The 21,341-nt window shown below is 34.1% G+C and overlaps 1 protein-coding gene across 2 annotated transcripts in view; it reads left to right on the forward strand.

Moving 5' to 3' along the window:
• Positions 1-228: 228 nt before the first annotated feature.
• LOC114327126 (protein spaetzle 4) overlaps positions 229-21,341 on the forward strand; it is a 58,171-nt gene continuing 37,058 nt past the window's right edge. Inside the window, exon 1 of one of the 2 annotated variants that reach the window (XM_050647811.1) lies at positions 229-353. Coding sequence is in view for 1 of the 2 variants with exons in the window: in XM_028275632.2 (XP_028131433.2) it covers positions 888-914 (27 nt within the window). In the remaining variant the exon portion in view is untranslated. Of the gene's footprint in view, positions 354-587; positions 915-21,341 lie in introns of those variants that run through there. The other variant, XM_028275632.2, reaches the window with a different exon arrangement.

Consider the following 21,341-nt stretch of genomic DNA (forward strand, 5'->3'; position numbering starts at 1 on the left):
AAACGTCGTCTAAGTTAAAACGTGCTTAGATAACAATCGAAAATTATGGTGCAACGTAAGGGAGACTTAAGGCGGCCCTATCTATAAGCTGAGCTGGAGCTTAAGATTTGTTGGTGCAACCAGACATTAACTAACAGGATATATTGAATAGAAGAATTGATTTATAGTTGTAATATAACAATATAACAATATAATAAGAATTTAATAAATTCATCTTTAATTCAAAAGGAAATCGGACCAAAAGGATACCCATATTTGGATGACATAAATGAAGACCTACAAGATCTTGGAGAGATCCTGAAGGTTGCAGAATGGAACGATAGAGATAAAGGAAAAAGGTTGAGCGAAGAAAGGTAACGAAAACTAATATTTTTGATTATATTATGTAACTTAATTGACAGGGTGTATAGAATAGAAGAATTGATTTATTGTTGTAACAATATAATAAGATTTTAATAAATTCATCGTTAATTCAAAAGGAAATTGGACCAAATGAAACAGGTTCAATTATCCTCTCCTACGCGCTCTTAACTGTACCCTGTCCACTTCCCAGACAGAGACCGATCGCTTAATCGCTCGTGTGTGTGGTCCCTCGATCGTACAACCATTCACCAAGTCTTCCAACTAACTCTTCAGTCTTTGAAGACTTCCAGTGTACGCCGACATCGACAATTTTACAATTTAGTTCTTCATTGGCACTGGTGACTGACTGGCCTCCAACGAGTGTGTGAACCAGTGTGAACGCTGCTAGTAGGTCGCGCTTTCAACTTTTTTCTTCTTCGCTGTCGGTCTTCGATTTTTTGTGGTGTGCCTCCTTGGATCTTTACCGACTCGAAAATGAAGAGATTTAGGGGGAAATTGTGGATGGGACGTGCGTGAGATGCAAGATGATATTTTGTTGTTTTGTTCTGCTAGTAAGTATTTTTTATATATGGGTCAAAATTGACGAACCTTTATTTGTGTAAAACAATAATTACTATTTCGCTAAAATCCATTGATGAAGCTACGTTTATATTAAGTTTTTAATGTTCTTTTATTATAATGAAATAGTAGTACCTTTCTTAAGAAGTTTATAAAATATTGCCTTTTTTATAAACACAGTAATTAGTACAAGAGGGTTTAAAGAAAGTACTTTCCTCAAAGTACTTTTCTCTGTAATTGTTCTAGCGAGATCTTCTTGACTTCTTCTGATCCGTTTTTCGGTGGATCACTTCGCGTTTTCTGCGTTTTTCATTGTTCCGTTGTCTTTCTTCGCAGGTTGTTTTGTGATTTCGCCCGATTGGTGGTTCTCCAGTTAGGTACCTTGATTCTGTTGATATCTTCTCTGGCCTGATCTTCCCATCTGCTCTTTGGTCTACCTCCAAGTCTTGTATTTGTAGGTCTCCACTTTAATATTTTCTTTATTAATGTATCTTCTTCTCTTCTTAGTACATGCCTTAACCATTTCAATCTTAGAGCCTTTATGTGTATAACTATATCTTCTTCATTTATCTGGTTATTTATCTCATTAAATAATGGTCTAAACTTTCCGTCTTGGATTGTTTTGGACCAAGAATTATTCTAAGTTATAACTTCTTCTTCGTCTCTACTACTCAAACACTTTGTCTCTGCCCGTAGGTTATGACAGGTCTGATTGCTGATTTATATATTTTCGTTTTGGTGTTTTTGCTGATATGTCGGTCTTTTAGTAGTTTTTGGTATTTCCAAAATACTCTATTGCCTGCTTTTATTCTTCTAGTTATCTCTGCGCTCCTATGGTTTGAGCTGCCTATTTCAACGCCTAGATACTTAAATCTCTCTTTAAAGAATGTGCATTGTTTAATTTTTATGTTGTCTATGTTAGAATTTTTCCTTAAGATTAGCAATATACTTCGTATTTTCTTCATTTTCTTCTTCATTAGCATATACTTCAGAGTCCTCAGTGAATATTCTAAACTTTTTTATTTACCTCTCGTGGCTATTACCATGTTGTTGGCGTATCCTATAATTTGTTTAGAGCTTTGTATGATCATCTTGTTGATTCCAGTTTTTTTAATCACTCCATGCAGTGTTACGTTAAAAAGTGTTGTAGAGAGGCTTGTCGAACCTTGTCGAACTCCTACTTATATATTGATAGTTTCTGTATTTCCCTCATCTGTTATTGTTTCTGGTATAGAGTTGTCCTTGTCCACTGCCATTTTCGCTAATTTAATCAATTTTACTGGTATAATTGAAGATTATTAAGCTATTTTCGTCAATGTTTATCCCTTTCATACACCGGATACATGCTTATTTTAGAATTTTTAGGAAGGACGGATAGTCTACATTATTAGTCTACAATTCAAACTCTTTGCTTGATCACTTTTCATGCAGCTGCATATTTACCGTGTATTTTTGGTATACTTGTTGTATATTTCTCTTCTTCTGCTTTTTATGTAGCCATGACTCTATCTGTTGTTCAATGTGCCTCCAGTAAATTGTCGTTGAATCTTTTTCGTGGTGTCTCCAGTGCTCGTCTTCTTATTGCAGGGAACTGTTTCTTGTCGTCTTTACTCCTCTGTTCGTTGTCAATCTGCTTATGTAATCGTTCCATTCTATTCTTCTCTTTCTTACTCAGTCCTTGATGGTCACAACTTTGCATCTCCGTCGTGGGTATGTATCGTGAGTATGACATCTTGATTAAAAAACTAAATTTCTATGGAATTCGAGGTATTTCTTTGAATTGGTTCCAATTTTCCAATCCTACTTGAATAATAGGAAACAACTAGTTAGAGCAAATGATACTGACTCTAGTCTCAAAAACATTGTATGTGGAGTACCACAAGGTTCAGTATTGGGTCCTATTATGTTCCTTATCTTTATAAATGACATCACTAATTTAAAAATCGATGGGAAATTATTTCTTTTTGCTGATGATACCAGTATCACTTGGAGCAACTCAACTATTGAAACTATAACTTCTGATCTACTGTTGATAAAGACCTGGTCTGACTCTAATTTACTCTCTTTTAACGTAGATAAAACAGTAGCCTTATCCTATAAGAAAGCTATTCACCTTTGCCTCTTAATAACAACCAGATCAGTACCGTTGATTCTGTAAAATTTCTTGGTATTTTTTAGACAGCAACCTCAAATGGTCCCTTCATATCGATTCGTTAAGTAAGAAACTCGCCTCAGCTTGCTATGCAATAAGATCTGTCTCAAGGGAACTCAATTTAGCATCTTCTAAAATAACATATTTTTCGTTGTTCGAGTCTCATCTTCGACATGGTTTTCCATTTTGTGGTTCTAGTACAGCTGCCCAATTTGATGTTATTTTCAAATTGCAAAAAAGAGCAATAAGATATCTATTTGGCCTCAGAAGATCTACACATTGCAGAAGTTACTTCACGGAAGATCACGGAATTTTAACACTTCCATCTTTATATATTCTAGAAACGGTTTGTTTAATTCGTAAACACCTTCATGTCTTTCCAGCAAGGCCCAATCATCTTTACTCCACCAGAAATTCAATCTTTGATATTTATTTACCGATCCCATCCACTGAGTTAGTAAAGAAATCTATACTATATTCCGCAAAAAAAACTTTACAACCATCTCCCTTTACAACTTAAATCTGTAACATATTTCCCAAAGTTCCGTAAAATGACAAAAGCCTATCAATCTAAAAGACCATACTATTCAATAGAAGAATTTCTTAATGAATAACTAAGAAAATTGGGTTTCATACACAGTAGCTTAAACTTGTCAGTTCCTAATGTTGTATTTTATTTATTTATTTATTTATTTATTTATTTATTTGTTGTAAGTATATTCAAATTGGAATTTATATAAATTTTGCAATAAATTGTTTTTGCCTTTGCTTTTATATCTTATATACTGTATATTGACGATTTATCTAATTTTAGGAAATTGTAGTTGTTATTTGTTATTGATATTATTTTTCTTTTGACTGTATGTAAGCTTTGTCCATAAAGTTGTAAAAATTTTCAGTGACAATGAAGCATATTTCTATTCTATTCTATTCTATATCTGTACTTCTCGCTCTGATCCATAAAGCCTTACCATCAATTTTACTAAGAGTTTTTATTTCGCAGTTTCTAGCATTCTTTTTGTCCTCTCTATATCGGGTCGTGTTCTGCCGCATATATCATCATTGGTCTGACGATCGTTATGTAAATTTTGCCTTTCATTTTTTGATCGATATTTTTATTCTTCCATATTGTTTCATTCAACCTCTGTTTGCTCTATTCACTTAATATTCTATTTCCGTTTTGAGCTTTTCGTAGCCAGATCTATGTGTGGCATAGATATTTAAAATTCATCACTTGTTATATTATCTGATTCATCTTCAATTTATATCATGGTAGATTTGCTGTATAACCATGCATTTTGTCTTTTTTGGTGGGTGAAATTAAACAGACGTTGTAAATCATCTTCAATTTAAAAAATTATCTAGTATTTCATTGTCTGCATAGCAGATTATTTTAAGTTGTTTTCTTCTCATTTGGTACTTATCCATTTTTCGTTATTTTTTTTATTATTTCATCCATGTTCAGGTTAGATATAGGGCTCAGAGAATCTCCCTGCCTTATCCCACTGCCAAACCGTCTCTCAATTGGGCCCTTTAATTTGACCCTGTCAAATGACCTCTTCAGGTCCACGAAACATATTATATGCCCGTTTGTTGTATTCTAATGACTGCTCTTGCACTTGCTTGATTACAAATATAGCGTCGGTGTATGATATTTCCGATCAAAAACCTTGTTGTGCTTCTACATATTGGTATTATAATTTCATTCAGTTTATTTGTTATCACTTTGGTTGTTAGTTTTAGCTTTAGCGTTGCGTTTAATAGATTGATTCGTCTGTAGTTCTCCGGGTCTAATTTATCTTCCTTATTGAAGGTAGGTATTAGGATACTTAATGTCCATTATTGTGGTATTCTATTTTGTTCTATTATTTTGTGGATTAGTTTTGATAGTTGTTTGATCTTCCTCTAGTCCTCCGTACTTTAGGAATTCGTTCGGCATTCTGTCCTCTCTTGATGATCTTCTATTTTTTAATTTCCTCAATACAACCTTCACCACTCATTCATCAATATTTAGTTCTTATTTCTGAAGTTTGTCCGTTTTTCATTGTCACTAGGACTTTCTTTACTCCAGTTGGTGTTATTGAGATTTCTTCTATAAAAAAAATCGGACTGAAAAGTCTGATTATTACCTTCAGTGAGAAATTTTAGACGATCTGCAGTCAATAGATGTTGATAATAATCTTCTCAATCTGTTAGCGGTATTAGGCTGATAATATAAACTTTTTCCTTTCTATCCGTTCTTAGGGATTTCATTGTTCTACATGCTTCGCATGCTCTGCTAACACCTCGGCTCTGGTCTATTTGTTCACACTTATTACCCCATGTGTCATTTCTTGACTTTAGCACTTCTTTTTTGACTCCTTTACTGCATCTTGTTTAGTTCTTCCGACCTTCAGTGTCTTTTGTCATTAACCATAGTTATGTGCCCGTTTATTCTCTATATCTTTACTCTAATATCTTCATTCCGTTATTTATTTGCATTCCTTTGAATTTATTCTCCTAACACAACACTTCTACGAGTATAGCCCCTTCATCTATTATATCCATCATTCTATTATATTTCGACACTACATTAGTAGCCCAATAAATGACCGTTTTGGAGTGTAATTTTCAGGGGCAACTCCGAATTGCATGAAAATTTGGATTTAGGTTCTACTTACACTCCACTTCAAAGTTGAATTTGTGCCGTTGGGTGCTTTTACTTGGGGGGTGACAGTCACCCCTTCTCGGGGGCTGAAAAACGCGTGTTTAATATAAGCCCCGAAATGGATAAATTGACAGATTATAAGCAACTTTCGTTATATAAAGTTTTTTACGTAAGTCAATACTTTTTGAGTTATTCGCGATTGAAAATATTGATTTTTCAACAAAAAAACTATGTTTTCAGATCGTTTTTCGCCAATAACTCAAAAAGTAAATATTTTATCGAAAAAAATATTCTTAACAAAAGTGTAGCTTATAAAAAAAACGAAAAAAATTGTATATCAGTAAAGTTTATAAATTAAATAAAAGCAAAGTTGTAGCTCATGAAAAATACGTTCTTATTCGTCTAATTCCAAATCGAATAATTCAACGCGAAATGACCGAAAAATTAAGCACTTTCCGGGAAAAGCTTATTTACATTTTTAAAGTATCTTAAAAAAGCTTTATAATTGTTTTTTACAAAAATTTCTAGCATCAAAAATAACAAAAATAAACGAGTTACACTAAAAAAAAAGTTGCACCCCTTTTTTTGGTAAAAAAAATCGTGAAGACCTCCTTCTATTTAGCACCCTAAATAAAATTAATCGTTACCGCTTTACCATTTATTTAACTATATGTGTATTGTTTATATGATCTGTAATTTTGATTGGTTTAAAGTGCTTATTTTTGAAAAAATTTGGTTTTATAATAAAAAAAATTTCTAAAATTTTTTTAAAAATTTCCTTTTGTCAAAATAACTTAAAAAGTATGAGTGATAAGAAAAATCTTAAAGAGTAAAAAAATATAGGTTTTGCTATTATAAATATGCTAGTTTTATTTTGTTTTTCTGTGAGAAAAAAATTGGTTAAGATATGGCTGTTCAAAATTTGCATACACTCGTGGATAGTGACCCGTTCAAGCTTTTTCAAGTATAACCCTTTCAAAAATAAGCACTTTAAACCGGCGAGACTGACAGACCATATAAAAGATAAATAAGAAAGTAAATTGTTTGTAAAACGGTAGCGATTAATTTCATTTTGGGAGCTAAACACAAGGAGATTTTCATGACTTTCTTTACAAAAAAAAGAGGGCCAACTTTATTTTGAGTGTAACTCGCTTATTTTAATGTAAGAAACTTCTATGAACAATTAAAATAAAGCTTCTTTCTTTCAAAAAGTTTAAATGGTTTTTCCCGAAAAGTGCTTAATTTTTCGGTGATTTCATCTTGAAATATTCGATTTGGAATTAGAATAATAAGAACGTATTTTTCATGAGCTACAACTTTGTTTTTGCTCGATTGATAGACTTTACTGATACACCATTTTTTTTTTTGGTTTTTTATAAGCAACACTTTTGCTAAGGATATTTTTTCGATAAAATATTTACTTTTCGAGTTATTTGCGAAAAACCGTCTGAAAAAGTAGTTTTTTTGTCGAAAAATAAACATTTTCAATCGCAAATAACTCGAAAAGTATTGATTAACATAAAAAACTCTATAGAACAAAAAATGCTTAAAACCAGTCAATTTCTCCATTTCCGGTCTTATCTTGAACGTATGTTTTTTCACCCCCGAGAAGGGGTGACTGTCACCCCCCAAGTAAAAGCAACCAACGGCACAATTCCAACTTTGAAGTGGAGTGTAAGTTGAACCTAAATCCAAATTTTCATGCAATTAGGAGTTGCCCCTGAAAATTACACGGTATCGCCGTATTTCCCGTTCATTTACTGGGCTATAGTTCTAATTTTTTTTGAAAGATCGGAATGGATTAAAGATCGGAAAGCCCCGATATGAAATTTTACGTTACTCAGATAGACCAGGGCGCATCTATTACTACATTTGGATGTTGAGAGGTGACTTATATGTATGTTTTTGCAGAAATTGCTTGAAAATAACTCATATAATAATATTTGAGTTATCCTCCCACTGAAAAAAGTCCGGACCATTGTTTAAATAATCAAAATGTCAAAAAATGAAGGAAAGTTGCGATTTTTTTCTTCGTTTTTTGATTATAACTTTAAAAGTATTCATTTCCGAGAAAAGTTGCATTGACATAAAAGTTGCGTAATTAAATTTCCTACAATATAGGATTAGTTAAAAATTTTAAAATTGTCACCCTTGTTGCAAAATAGCAATAACCCGTCGTCCTAGGTGAACGACAAACGCGACAACGCGACGCGACGCGAAAATATCAAGTAATGGTTGTATTTGTGTATGGTCTACGTTTTCGGGTTAATCAGTGTACGACAAGACGCGACGAAGTGCGAACTTGATTTGTTCGCGACGAAACACGACACAGTGTGACGCCCCATTGCTTTTTTCAATTCAAATTATGCTACGCAATAGTTTATTAAATATATAAAACTAATAATAACTATATAGTACCAGTGTTTTTTTATTAACATACCTTAAAGTCAGTAACAACCTCTCCTCAAGAGAATTTGGTTTTTGAAAATTACTTATTGATAGTTATTGAGAGCTCAATATTATTAATACTGAGTTTAACAGCTGCAATGATATAATCGAAAATGAATAAGCCTCAATACTCTTTAAACCAACGTGGATTAGTTCATTAATTTCGGATATAAATGATTAAACTCTCCAAATTTACTCGTTCTAAATATATGACATTTGTTGTCTTTTTTTTCGTTTATGGAATTTTTGAGCTAAGTATTTAAAATATGAATTTTCTAGTAACACTGCCGTATACTTCCCCACACTTAAGAATAGGAATGAATAATTGACATCGTCACGTTTGTCCTGGTTTGAGTGATGGAAAGCGACGCGATGCGACGCTACATAAGCCACACGTCGCGTGAATTACTGGTCGCATCGCATCGCATCGCAACGCATCGCATCGCGTCGCGTCGTTTTCCGTCGCTCACCTAGGACAACGGGTAATTGCTAATACACCATAAAAAACAAGTATTCGCATTTTACGTTTTTCAACCATTTATGCTAACTTAGGACCTTCATATCTTATCCAGAAAAACTTTGTAATATAGTAAAACAATACTGTAAATTTCATTAAGATCGGTTTTATAGATTTTGCAAAATAACTTTTGCAAACCAGCTTTCGCAAAAGAAATTTCATTTTTTCAAAATGTTGCAGGACTGGAAATAAAGCAGACATCAAGTTGATTTTTTTTTACATATAGAAGAGTACAGTACCTTTCATTTGCAGTTTGCAAAATTGAAATCGGTTAACTACCACGGCGTCAGGATTTTTTTTAAATAAACATTAATTTTTGCTGCTACGCGCAGGACAGCGGATACTTTTGACTGCTTGGGCATTTTAATGACCTTTGATAATGATTAATAAATTTTAATTTTTGGTAGAATTTCGATATAAATAAATAAATTTGTTTATTGCAAAATAAAAACACATACTCTGTCCTTTGAAGTTACACTTTTTTTAGCAAAAACATTCTTTGTTCATATATCTTAACTTATAATAATAAAAACAGAAAATAAAAGTTTATTATTTTTAAACATATGCAATTTTTTAAACAATATTTCACAATTAATAATCAAATTAGTTTGATTTTTGTTGAATTAAATTTTTAAAATACAACAAAATAGAAGATTTGAAGAAATTTTGATGGAAATCTACTTGTGTGAATCGAACACCGCTGTCCTGCGCGTAGCACCAAAAATTAATGCATATTTAAGAAAATTTCTGACGCCTTGGTAGTTAACCGATTTTAAATTTGCAAATTTCAAATGAAAGGTATAGTATTCTTCTATATGCAAAAAAATTTCAACTTGTTATCTGCTTTATCTTCATTCCTGCAACATTTTCAAAAAATGAATTTTTTTGCGAAGGTTGGATTGCAAAATTTATTCTGCAAAATTTGTTGAACCGATCTTAATAAAATTTATGCTATTGTTTTACTATATTATAAAGTTTTTCTGGGTAACATAAGAAGGTCCTAAGTGTAGCATAAATGGTTGAAAAACGTAAAATGCAAATACTTGTTTTTTTATGGTTTTTTTCGCAATTATTGCTATTTTGCAACAAGGGTGACAATTTGTAAAATTTTCAACTAATCTTGTATTGTAGGAAATTTAATTACGCAACTTTTAGTTTAGTGCAACTTTTCTCGGAAGTGAATACTTTTAAAGTTATAATCAAAAAACGAAGAACAAAATCGATTTTTTCCTTCATTTTTTGACATTTTGATTATTTAATAGTATATTACTTTATGAGGCGGAGAAGCATGACTTTTCTTGACGCTGACGCGCCCGATATTACGCGCCGAACGAAGTGAGGCGCGTAATAGAGGGCAAGTCAAGAAAAGTCGCTTCTTTGCCGAATAAAGTATACTATTTTTTCTTCAAACGTAGCAATTTTCAACCATAAATAGTACAATTCATAATAAGTATGCATCACTGCGGCCTGAAAATTTCACAGAAAAATGATTTTTTATCAAGTACCAAAATGGAAAGTGTTACCGAAGCGTCATGGGAATACATTCGATCAGCGCAGTAACCCAAAAAGTAGCTAGTTATTTAAATTTAAACGATGCAAGTGCATACACGGGTCTTTCGTCTTTACGACGAACTTCAGCAACACTTTTAATTGATGGAGGCGGAAATCTAGAATGCCTCAAACGACATGGGGGCTGGAAATCAAGCACGGTTGCCGAAGGATATATAGAGGATTCAATAAGAAATAAGAACGATAATGCTCAAAAAATTTTAAACCCTCATGATTCGCCAACATCGGGAATGATTGCTGAAAGTTGTGCTCGACCATCAGTATCATCAACAATTACCAATGCGTATCAAGAGTCGGGAACATTTTTGCACGGTTTCAATTTTGAAAATGCCTCATTAACTAATTGTACTTTTAATATTACTATAAATAAAAATGATGTTTAATTGTTGTTAATGACATTTGTATTGTTGCTTTGTGACATGTTTCATATTGTTGCCATGACAACATTTTTCCCTCCGCCGTAAAGAAATGGGAAAAAAAACTGCTGCCGGCGGAGGCATCAAACTTTGACAGGATCAAGTTAGATAAGTAATGTCATCATTATTTGACGTTTGAAGAAAAACAATGTTCCGGACCTTTTTGAGAGGGAGGATAACTCAAATATTATTTGAATTATTTTCAAGCAATTTCTGCAAAAAAATATGAGTCACCTCTCAACGTCCATCACAAAACAGATGTGCCCTGAACTAAGAGTACAACTGAAATTTGTGTTGGTACCTAACGACAAGCGAAAAACCCTCTTAAATGTAGAATTAGTAATTAAATGTAGAAATTTCTTAAATGTATTCCGTATAATACGCGTATAATAAAATTTAAGAATTAGAGTTCCATTTCGTAGATTGATTAACGATGATAATTCTGTACCTGTTACTCATCAGAGTCGAAAATATTATTCCTTCGTATCAACAAGATAATGTACTTATGCCCGCATCGGACATCGCATGTGTGTTAATAAGCGCCATTAACAGAAATGTAAATCAATTAAATATTTTAATTTGCTTCCATTCGGCACAAACTATACCGTAACGTCAAAATATAGGCCAACGGTAATCGTTTAAATACGATTTAATACAGGGTACGGTTCTTCTTTATTCAAGTGATTTTGGTGAAATACATGTTTTACCTTATCCATTGACATGACGAATAGTCCATTGTTTATGTCTATCAAGTTAGCCCCCGAAAATTAAAAAACATTGTTTTGCTTATGTTTTTAAATTGTGCTAATGTTGTGCTAATTTGTGCAGATATTATTTTAATTTGTGCTGATACGAAAACTCAATTACACTATGATTAACATTCGGGGGCCAACTTGACTCTCAGCCCCCGGGTTTTTTTAAGAATATAAATTTATTTTAATGGTACGCAATTGTGCTCGATGTATCTTGAATTGTGCCGTTGGAATTTTTGAAAATGCTTCAACGTTACGCATTTTATTTAACATTTAAAGCTCGGGGGCCAACTTGACCCTCAGCCCCCGGGTTTTTTTAAGAATATAAATTTATTTTAATGGTACGCAATTGTGCTCGATGTATCTTGAATTGTGCCGTTGGAATTTTTGAAAATGCTTCAACGTTACGCATTTTATTTAACATTTAAATCTCGGGGGCCAACTTGACTCTCAGCCCCCGGTTTTTTTTTTAAATGTGAACTTATTTTTGTGTTACCCCATTGTGCTCGATGTATGTTAAATTGTGCCATTGGAATTTTTGAAAATGCTTCAACGTTACGCATTTTATTTAACATTTAAAGCTCGGGGGCCAACTTGACCCTCAGCCCCCGGGTTTTTTTAAGAATATAAATTTATTTTAATGGTACGCAATTTTGCTCGATGTATCTTGAATTGTGCCGTTGGAATTTTTGAAAATGCTTTAACGTTACGCATTTTATTTAACATTTAAAGCTCGGGGGACAACTTGACTCTCAGCCCCCGGGTTTTTTTAAATGTGAATTTATTTTTGTGTTACCCAATTGTGCTCGATGTATGTTAAATTGTGCCATTGGAATTTTTGAAAATGCTTCAACGTTACGCATTTTATTTAACATTTAAAACTCGGGGGCCAACTTGACCCTCAGCCTCTGGGTTTTTTTTTAAGAATATGAATTTATTTTCATGTTACGCAATTGTGCTCGATGTATCTTGAATTATGCCGTTGGAATTTTGAATTGTAGCTGTTACGGCAATTTTTATTGTAAAATAAATTGCGTAACGTTGAAGCATTTTCAAAACCTCCAACGGCACAATTCAACATACATCGAGCACAATTGTGTAACACAAAAGTGGATTCACATTCTTAAAAAAACCCGGGGGCTGAGAGTCAAGTTACCCCCGAGCTTTAAATGTTAAATAAAATACGTAACATTGAAGCATTTTCAAAAATTTCAATGGCACAATTTAACATACATCGAGCACAATTGTGTAACATGAAAATAAATTGATATTTAAAAAAAAAACCCGGGGGCTGAGAGTCAAGTTGGCCCCCGAGCTTTAAATGTTAAATAAAATGCGTAACGTTGAAGCATTTTCAAAACTTCCCACGGCACAATTCAACATACATCGAGCACAATTGTGTAACACAAAAGTGGATTCACATTCTTAAAAAAACCCGGGGGCTGAGAGTCAAGTTAGCCCCCGAGCTTTAAATGTTAAATAAAATACGTAACATTGAAGCGTTTTCAAAAATTCCAATGGCACAATTTAACATACATCGAGCACAATTGCGTAACATGAAAATAAATTCATATTAAAAAAAAACCGAGGGCTGAGTGAGAGTCAAGTTGGCCCCCGAGCTTTAAATGTTAAATAAAATGCTTAACGTTGAAGCATTTTCAAAAATTCCAACGGCACAATTTAAGATACGTCGAGCACAATTGCGTATCATGAAAATAAATTCATATTCTTAAAAAAACCCGGGGGCTGAGAGTCAAGTTGGCCCCCGAGCTTTAAATGTTAAATAAAATGCGTAACATTGAAGCATTTTCAAAAATTCCAACGGCACAATTTAAGATACATCGAGCACAATTGCGTAACATGAAAATAAATTCATATTCTTAAAAAAAAACCGGGGGCTGAGAGTCAAGTTGGCCCCCGAATTTTAATCATAGTGTAACTGAGTTTTCGTATCAGCACAAATTAAAATAATATCGGCACAAATTAGCACAACATTAGCACAATTTAAAAACATAAGCAAAACAATGTTTTTTAATTTTCGGGGGCTAACTTGATAGACATCCATTGTTTTCTTGGACAATATGGTTTATATCAAGTTTTTCTTTCTTCTTCTATTTTCTGCATGATCTGACGACAAAAAGTTTATTTAAGATCAGTATTATGTAATGAAATGAGGGATAATGAGAGAGATCTGAAATTTCAGAAAGCTATACAAATAATGCCAATACAGACACACATAAACTCTGCTTGGAAAAATATAAAATTAACTTTGACAAGCGTAGCAGATGAAATACTGGGACACAAAAAGAAAACAATAAAAAGTATTTGGATGACGATTGACAAGAATAGAGACAAGAAAACTAATAAAAAGGAAAAAGGAGTACCAGGAACAAAAAATTAGAGATATAGGAAAAAATCGGTAGAACTACCAAGTAAGACAATTATTTAAAGGAGTTTCGAAGGTCGAGGCAACAGGAACAGAAATCTTAAAAAAATCCTAAAATCCTGGAAGGAATACTTATCAACTGTTAAACGACAAATCTAGCAGAAGTTCATCAAAAATAAAAGTGCATACAGCTGAAATAGAAGATTAATATCTGACATACGAAAAAGTCTTCTTCTTCTTCTTCGTCTAGCCATTCACGTCCACATCTGAACATAAGCCTCTTCAAGTCCTCCTTTCCATTGTTTTTTGTTGTACGCTACTTGTAGCCAATTTTTCCCGGCAGTCCGTTTCAGATCATTTGTCCATCTCATAGGAGGTCTGCCTCTGGGTCTTTTGTGTTGGTGTGGTCTCCAGGTTAGAATGGTTCTGTGCCATTTGTTTAGATCGCTCCTAGCTACATGTCCAGCCTATTCCCATTTCAATTTTAATGATTTTTGTACCACATGGGTGACTTTGGTTTTCTGTCTTATCCATGTGTTTGTTTTCCTGTCCTTAAGTGATACGCCAAGCACTGCTCTTTCCATCGCATGTTGAGTGACTCTGAGTATGTTCATATTTTTTTTTGTGATTGTCCATGTTTGTGCCCCATATGTTAATATCGGAATAATGCATGCATCAAAATCTTTAGATCTAAAACGTAGTTGAATTTGCTGATTTCTGAGTATATAGTTTAGTTTGCCGAATGCTGCCCATGCTAACTTTCTTCGTCTTTTTATTTCTTCCGTTTGAATTTCCCTATTTAGTATTATTTTTTATCCTAAGTATATATATTCTTCAACTTTTTCTATAACTTTGTCGTTTTTATTATTGTCACGGTTTCTTCGGAGTGCATAACTTTTGTTATGTTTAAATTCATTTTCAGTCCTATTTTAGAAGATTCGGTGTGTAGTTCTGAAAGCATGGTTTGCAGTTCTTCTAGGTCAGTGGCTAGCAGGATTATGTCATCCGCAAATCGTCGATTACTGAGGTAGCGGCCATTAATGTTCATTCCCTTATATTTCCAATTTAGGTTCTGAAAAACGTCCTCTAAAACTAAGGTGAACAGTTTGGGTGATAGAGTGTCTCCCTGTTTGACTTCCCTCTTTAATGGTACAGGGTTAGTATATTCATTTTCATTTAGGTAGTATGTAGCTGAAGCTTGGTTCATAGTTTCTTTTATTTAGTTAATATATCTGCTGTCTATTCTACAATTTTGCATTGCGTTTGTTACGACCGTGTGTTCTATAGTGTCAAAAGCTTTTTCGTAGTCTACAAATGCTATAAAAACTGGAAACTTGTATTCGTTACATTTTTCTATTAATATTTTTGTGGTTAACAGGTGATCGGAAGTTCAATAGTCTTTCCTAAAACCTGCCTGTTCATATGGTTGGTATTCATCTAATTTCCTTGTTAGTCGGGTAGTTATGACTGTGGTGAGTATTTTAAACAGGTGTGATAGTAGACTGATGGGCCTATAGTTTTCCAACTTCCGATTATCACCTTTCTTGTGTAATAAGATTACTTTAGAGTTGTTCCAGCTCTTAGGGACTTTGCCCTGGTGTAAACAACTGTCTATAAGCTTAGATACAATTGCAATTAGTTCCTTACCTCCTTCTAATATCATATATGTGGTAATCCTATCTTCTCCTGCAGCTTTATTTCTCTTTATGTTTTCCAATGCGATATTATATCCGATACAACATATTAATATCCGTGCTGGTCTCATTTCATCGTCTTGTTGATGTGTTCTGTAGAGTTACGTGTAAAATTCTTCTATTCGTTTCAGTATGCTTTCTCTAGTTGTGATTTCATTTTCGTCTTTTCCCATTAATGATATTATCTGACGTCGTCCTAGTGTCGGTCTGAGGCATTTCATACTCTTATTTTTTTCAATATATTTTGTTATTAATTTTTCTTCTACGAAGAAGTAATCCAGGCAATTAAAAAACTTTAAAAAATAATAAGGCACCAAGCAGCGATGGTATACGCGCATGTAAGCGATGCTTAAATCACGGAGGGGAAGGCATTCATTCATCGAGGGAGATGAAACAATGCCAGATGAATGGAAAGAAGGGGTTATTATACTAATCCACAAAAAAGGAAACAAAAGAAAATGTGTTAAATCATCATCATTCTCTTTGCCTTATCCCTATGCGGGGTCGGCTTCCCTAATTGCATTTCTCCACACAATTCTATCTTGGGCCATATCAATGTTAATCCCCTTTACCAACATGTCCTGCCTTATCGTCTCCCCCCAGCTCTTCTTTGGTCTTCCTCTCCTACTCCTTCCAGGAATCTGCACTTCAGCTATTCTTCGTATTGGGTGGTTAACGTCTCGACGTTGAACATGACCAAACCATCTTAACCTATGCTCTCTCATTTTGGCATCAATTGGTGCCACACCTAGACTTCCCCTAATATACTCATTTCTAATTTTATCCTTCTTTGTCACTCCACTCATCCATCTAAGCATTCTCATTTCCGCCACATGCATTCGCTGTTCCTCTTTCTTTTTCACTGCCCAACATTCAGTTCCGTACATCATAGCTGGTCTTATGGCTGTTTTATAGAATTTTCCCTTCAGCTTCATTGGAATTTTTCTGTCACACAACACACCACTCGCTTCTTTCCACTTCATCCATCCAGCCCTAATTCTACTGCATGCATCTCCATCTATTTCTCCATTACTCTGTAATACCGATCCTAGGTACTTAAAACTATTGCTTTTTACAATCATTTCACCATCCAAAGATACCATTTTATTTGTAGTAGCTCCATCTTTAAATGAACATTCCAAATACTCTGTTTTTGTCCTACTAAGTTTTAAACCTTTTTCCTCCAGAGCTTGTCTCCACTGTTCCAGTTTTTGTTCTAAGTCTCTTTCACTATTTCCTACTAACACGACATCATCAGCATACATTAAGCACCATGGAATGTTCCCCTGTATTTTCGCTGTTATCTGGTCCAAAACTAATGAGAATAAATACGGACTAAGCACAGAACCTTGATGCAATCCTACTTTCACATGAAATTTATCAGTCTCTCCCACACCTGTCCTAACACTAGTCGTTACTCCCTCATACATATCCCTCACAATCTTTACATATTCACCAGGGACTCCTTTCTTATTGAGTGCCCACCACAGAATCTCTCGAGGAACTCTATCATATGCTTTCTCAAGATCAATGAATACCATATGAGCGTTTGTTTCTTTACTCCTGTATTTTTCCATCAACTGCCTTATAATGAAAATTGCATCTGTTGTTGATCTACCCTGCATAAAGCCAAATTGATTCTCGGATATTTCGGTTTCTTCACGTATCCGTCTATCAATTACTCTTTCCCATATTTTCATGGTGTGGCTAAGCAGTTTTATAGCCCTGTAGTTTGTACATTGTTGTATATCTCCCTTGTTTTTGTAAACAGGTACCAGTATACTGCTTCTCCATTCGTCTGGCATTTGTCCAACTTCCATAATTCTATTAAATAGACCTGCTAGCCACCTTGTTCCTGTCTCTCCCAATGCTATCCATACTTCCCCAGGAATATCATCTGGTCCTACCGCTTTTCCTTTCTTTATTTTTTGAAGCGCTTGAGCCACTTCCTCGTTGGTTATTTTGGTGACCATTGCTGCTACTGTATCCGTTGACTCTACAGGCTGTCTGTCAAATTCTTCATTTAATAAGCTGTCAAAGTACTTTCTCCATCTCTTTTTGACATCCCTTTCGTGAACTAGTATTTTATTATTTTCATCTCGGATACATCTAATCTGATTAAAATCTTTTGCTTTCTTTGCTCTCTGTTTGGCTATTTTATATATCTTCGTTTCGCCTTCCCTGGTATCAAGTTGATCGTATAGGTTTGAATACGCTTCTGCTTTAGCTTTTGCTACTGCTACTTTCGCTTCCTTTTTGGCGACCATATAGTTTTGAAGATCTATGTCCGATCTGGTTTCTTGCCACTTTTTATATAATTTTCTCTTCTCTTTTATGTTTCCTTGTACTTCATTTGACCACCACCAAGTCTCTTTATCTTCAAACTTCTTTCCTGACGTTTTCCCAAGTATTTCAATAGCCGTCTCTCTAATAATATTGGCCATTTTTCTCCAAATTGTGTTAGGGCTTCCTTTCATGTTCCAACATATTTTTTCTACTATTCTTTCCCTGAATAGACCTTCCTTCTCATCTTTTAGCATCCACCACTTGATTTTTTGTGGTCCTCTCCGATATTTTTGTTTAGTTTCGCTTTTTACTTCGATGTCCAGAACAAGCAGCTTATGTTGTTGGCTTACTGTCTCACTAACTATTACCTTGCAGTCCTTGCATTCACGTATGTCTTCTTTCCTTATCATGAAGTAGTCTATTTGGGATTGATGTTGTCCACTTTTGTAGGTAATAAGTTGAGTTTCTCTCTTTTTAAAGAATGTGTTAACAATCGCCATATCCAATGCTGTTGCTAATTCTAGCATGTCATCTCCAGCTTCATTTCTAGTTCCAAAGCCTAATCCCCCATGTATTGTTTCATATCCTGTCTTGGCTTGGCCCACATGTGCATTGAAATCACCTCCTATTATAACTTTCTCCTCCGCTGGAATATCACTCAGTATGTCTCCCAATTGATCATAGAAAGCTCTTCTTTCATTCTCACCCAGACCTGTTTGAGGAGCATACACACACACAACATTCAATACCTCTTTATCAATTACAAATTTCACTGACATCATTCTATCACTCGTTCTTACAACATCTACTACGTTATCTTTCATTTCACTATCAGCAATTATACCAACTCCATTTCTAGTGTTACTACTCCCTACATACCACAATTTATATCCATCACCTAGTTCTTTCGCCCTTTGTCCTTTCCACCTAGTTTCTTGAATACAAGCAATTTGAACTCTTCTTCGTTTGAGCGCATCCACTAACTCCAGACTCTTACCTGTAAGACTACCAAGATTCTTACCGTGTTAAATACCGGGGATTAATGCTCCTTAATACCACCTACAAAGTCCTTGTAAACATCCTGCGAGAAAGGATCAAAATATACACGGAAAAAATCGTTGGGGATTATCAATGCGGATCGCTGCTATTGATCCGATACCAGGGGCGGTTTCTCCATTGGTTCATTTGTGCAGTGAACACCCAATCAAATTTCATTAAAATACATATTTTTAAAAATATTATAAATATCATTAAAATATTTTTTCTTAAATCTCATAAATATCATAGTATCATTAAAATATTTTATCACATAATTTGTATTTATTAATCACATAATTTGTTTGCACAACACCGCTACGCTAGATGCTCGTGGTAAGTGCAGAATTCAAATTGAACCCAGCCACTATACAGTAACCCTATAGAAGACCGAGAGCTCTTAAATCCGTGAACCAGGGATTCTCCTATCTTAAAACTTTGACCATTTGTGCACTGCACACAGAGACCGGGGCGAAGCGTTTCGATTCACAGTTTGGCATTTTCTGTTGTGGGATTTTATTAAATACAATATTGGTAGGTAGTTTTTTTTAGCAAGGTGGAGCCTTATTCAGTAAAGTTTATAAAAGAAAATGCAAATAGTTTTGAAAATCGACTTCTTATAAAAAGAATGGACTAACTTGGCCGGAGATAAACTTGGTACAAGAATGTGCAATAAGAAACAAAAAGTTTAAAAATTGTTTTAAAGTTGAACAATATGGAAAAACTTAGTGATTATGTGGGTGTGATAAACTACATTCTTTATTTTGTTTTCCATGTTTAGTATTTTCAAAGAATAAAACTATAATTTCATTCTCGGTCTTTGGATGCGGTTAAAATAAACGGATTTTTAAACAGTTTTGACAAAGCCATTTCATTATTCGTAACTTCTGCCTCCACCTTCACCACCGAAGAAGCGCCATCATTCAGTAGGTATCATATTCTGCACAAAACAAAAAAAGTGTGTGACATCCTGACAAATCAGGTCAAAGATAAGTTTCATTTTGCAGAACATCTTTTGGCGAGGCCCCAAAAATTTTTCACCTGCGGCGCGTATTCACCGTTCGTATAATTACATTCTTTAATTGAACACCCTCCTTAAATTACCACGAGCCGCCATTGTCCGATACCCAATAACTGTTATAAACAACTAACAAGACATACAAAAATACAACTATATAAAACAATCATACGACCCGTAGTGATATGTGATAGCAAAACAAAGCAAACAAAGAGCAACTAGCTTTTTGGGAAAGAAAAGAAGATATTTGGGCCCTCGCTCGATGGACTAGCAGGCAATTTACACTCAAAAAAATTTAGTTCGTAACATAGATTAACAGTGATTATTGAATAGTATTTCGTTGTAACAATTTAATTTGCTGTTTCAACGAACTTTTAGACATTGACGAATGTATTTGGTTATTGTCACAATGATTGAATAATAATTGTGAAAATAACTAGAGTACATTAATCAATAACACTCAATTTATTCAGCCAATAACTTAGTTTCGTATATTTAATAAATAATGTTAATTGTGACAGCAACCCACTTTCTTGATTTCGTACATGACAAGCAATTACCTTGGTTTATCGTGACAACGTACAGATTTCATTAAACAATGTACAAATGTTGTTAATAAGTATAGAGTAATATATGATTATTGTATGGATGTACACTGATTGTTGTGACAACAAATGCATTAATCAATCTACTACTGCGTTTAACACCCACAATCAATGCGTACATTGTGACAATAATCGTAGTTGTTGAGACAATAAATGTTTTCTTTACCATTTGAAATGTAACGGCTTTTCCATATCGTGATAGCCCTAGCTTCTCTGTGTTTAAAAAGTTTGATTCTTTGTTAAACAATGCTGTTACCTCTACCGAAGTGCCGAATAATAATTTCATTTCGTTTCCAAGTGTAGTCCTTAGTAGAAGGAAGTTTTCGTGTGTCTCTTATCGCGAAATATTTTGAAAATTTAAACGCAGAATAAAATATTACAGTATTATCGAGGGTCTGAAGTCCTTGAGAACTTCTATAATGATTATTTTAATAAGTGACAGGGGTGAAAAGGAGAAAGAGAAAGAGAAAGAACGTTAATATAGACTATCTTGTACAAAACAATGAGAATACACAAAACTGTAAAAGAAAAGTTAGAAGAAACTATTCCCCGTAGAAAAAATATTTCCAATCGAAAGAGTTGTCTGCATAGTTTTTATGAATGAATGAACATAATCTTCGCTAATGTAAATAGAAACCAGATGCGTAAATAACATTCCTGTCTTGTCCAATCGTTGTACTAGACACTAGACACAATAGGAATAGAAACGCAATTTCAACACAGCTCTGGCTATTAATAATTTGATTCGTCATCGCCACTGTTCACTTTCATTTCTAATACACCCAATATTAAAGTTGTTAATCATTTTCACGACAATGACCAGACAGAAACTTCCTCAAACCGTAGAAGTTATATTATACCAAACGGCATAGCCGCTCCGGTATTCCATTCCAAG

The sequence above is a fragment of the Diabrotica virgifera genome, chromosome 3, assembly GCF_917563875.1.
Source record: "Diabrotica virgifera virgifera chromosome 3, PGI_DIABVI_V3a".
Taxonomy (NCBI): domain Eukaryota; kingdom Metazoa; phylum Arthropoda; class Insecta; order Coleoptera; family Chrysomelidae; genus Diabrotica; species Diabrotica virgifera.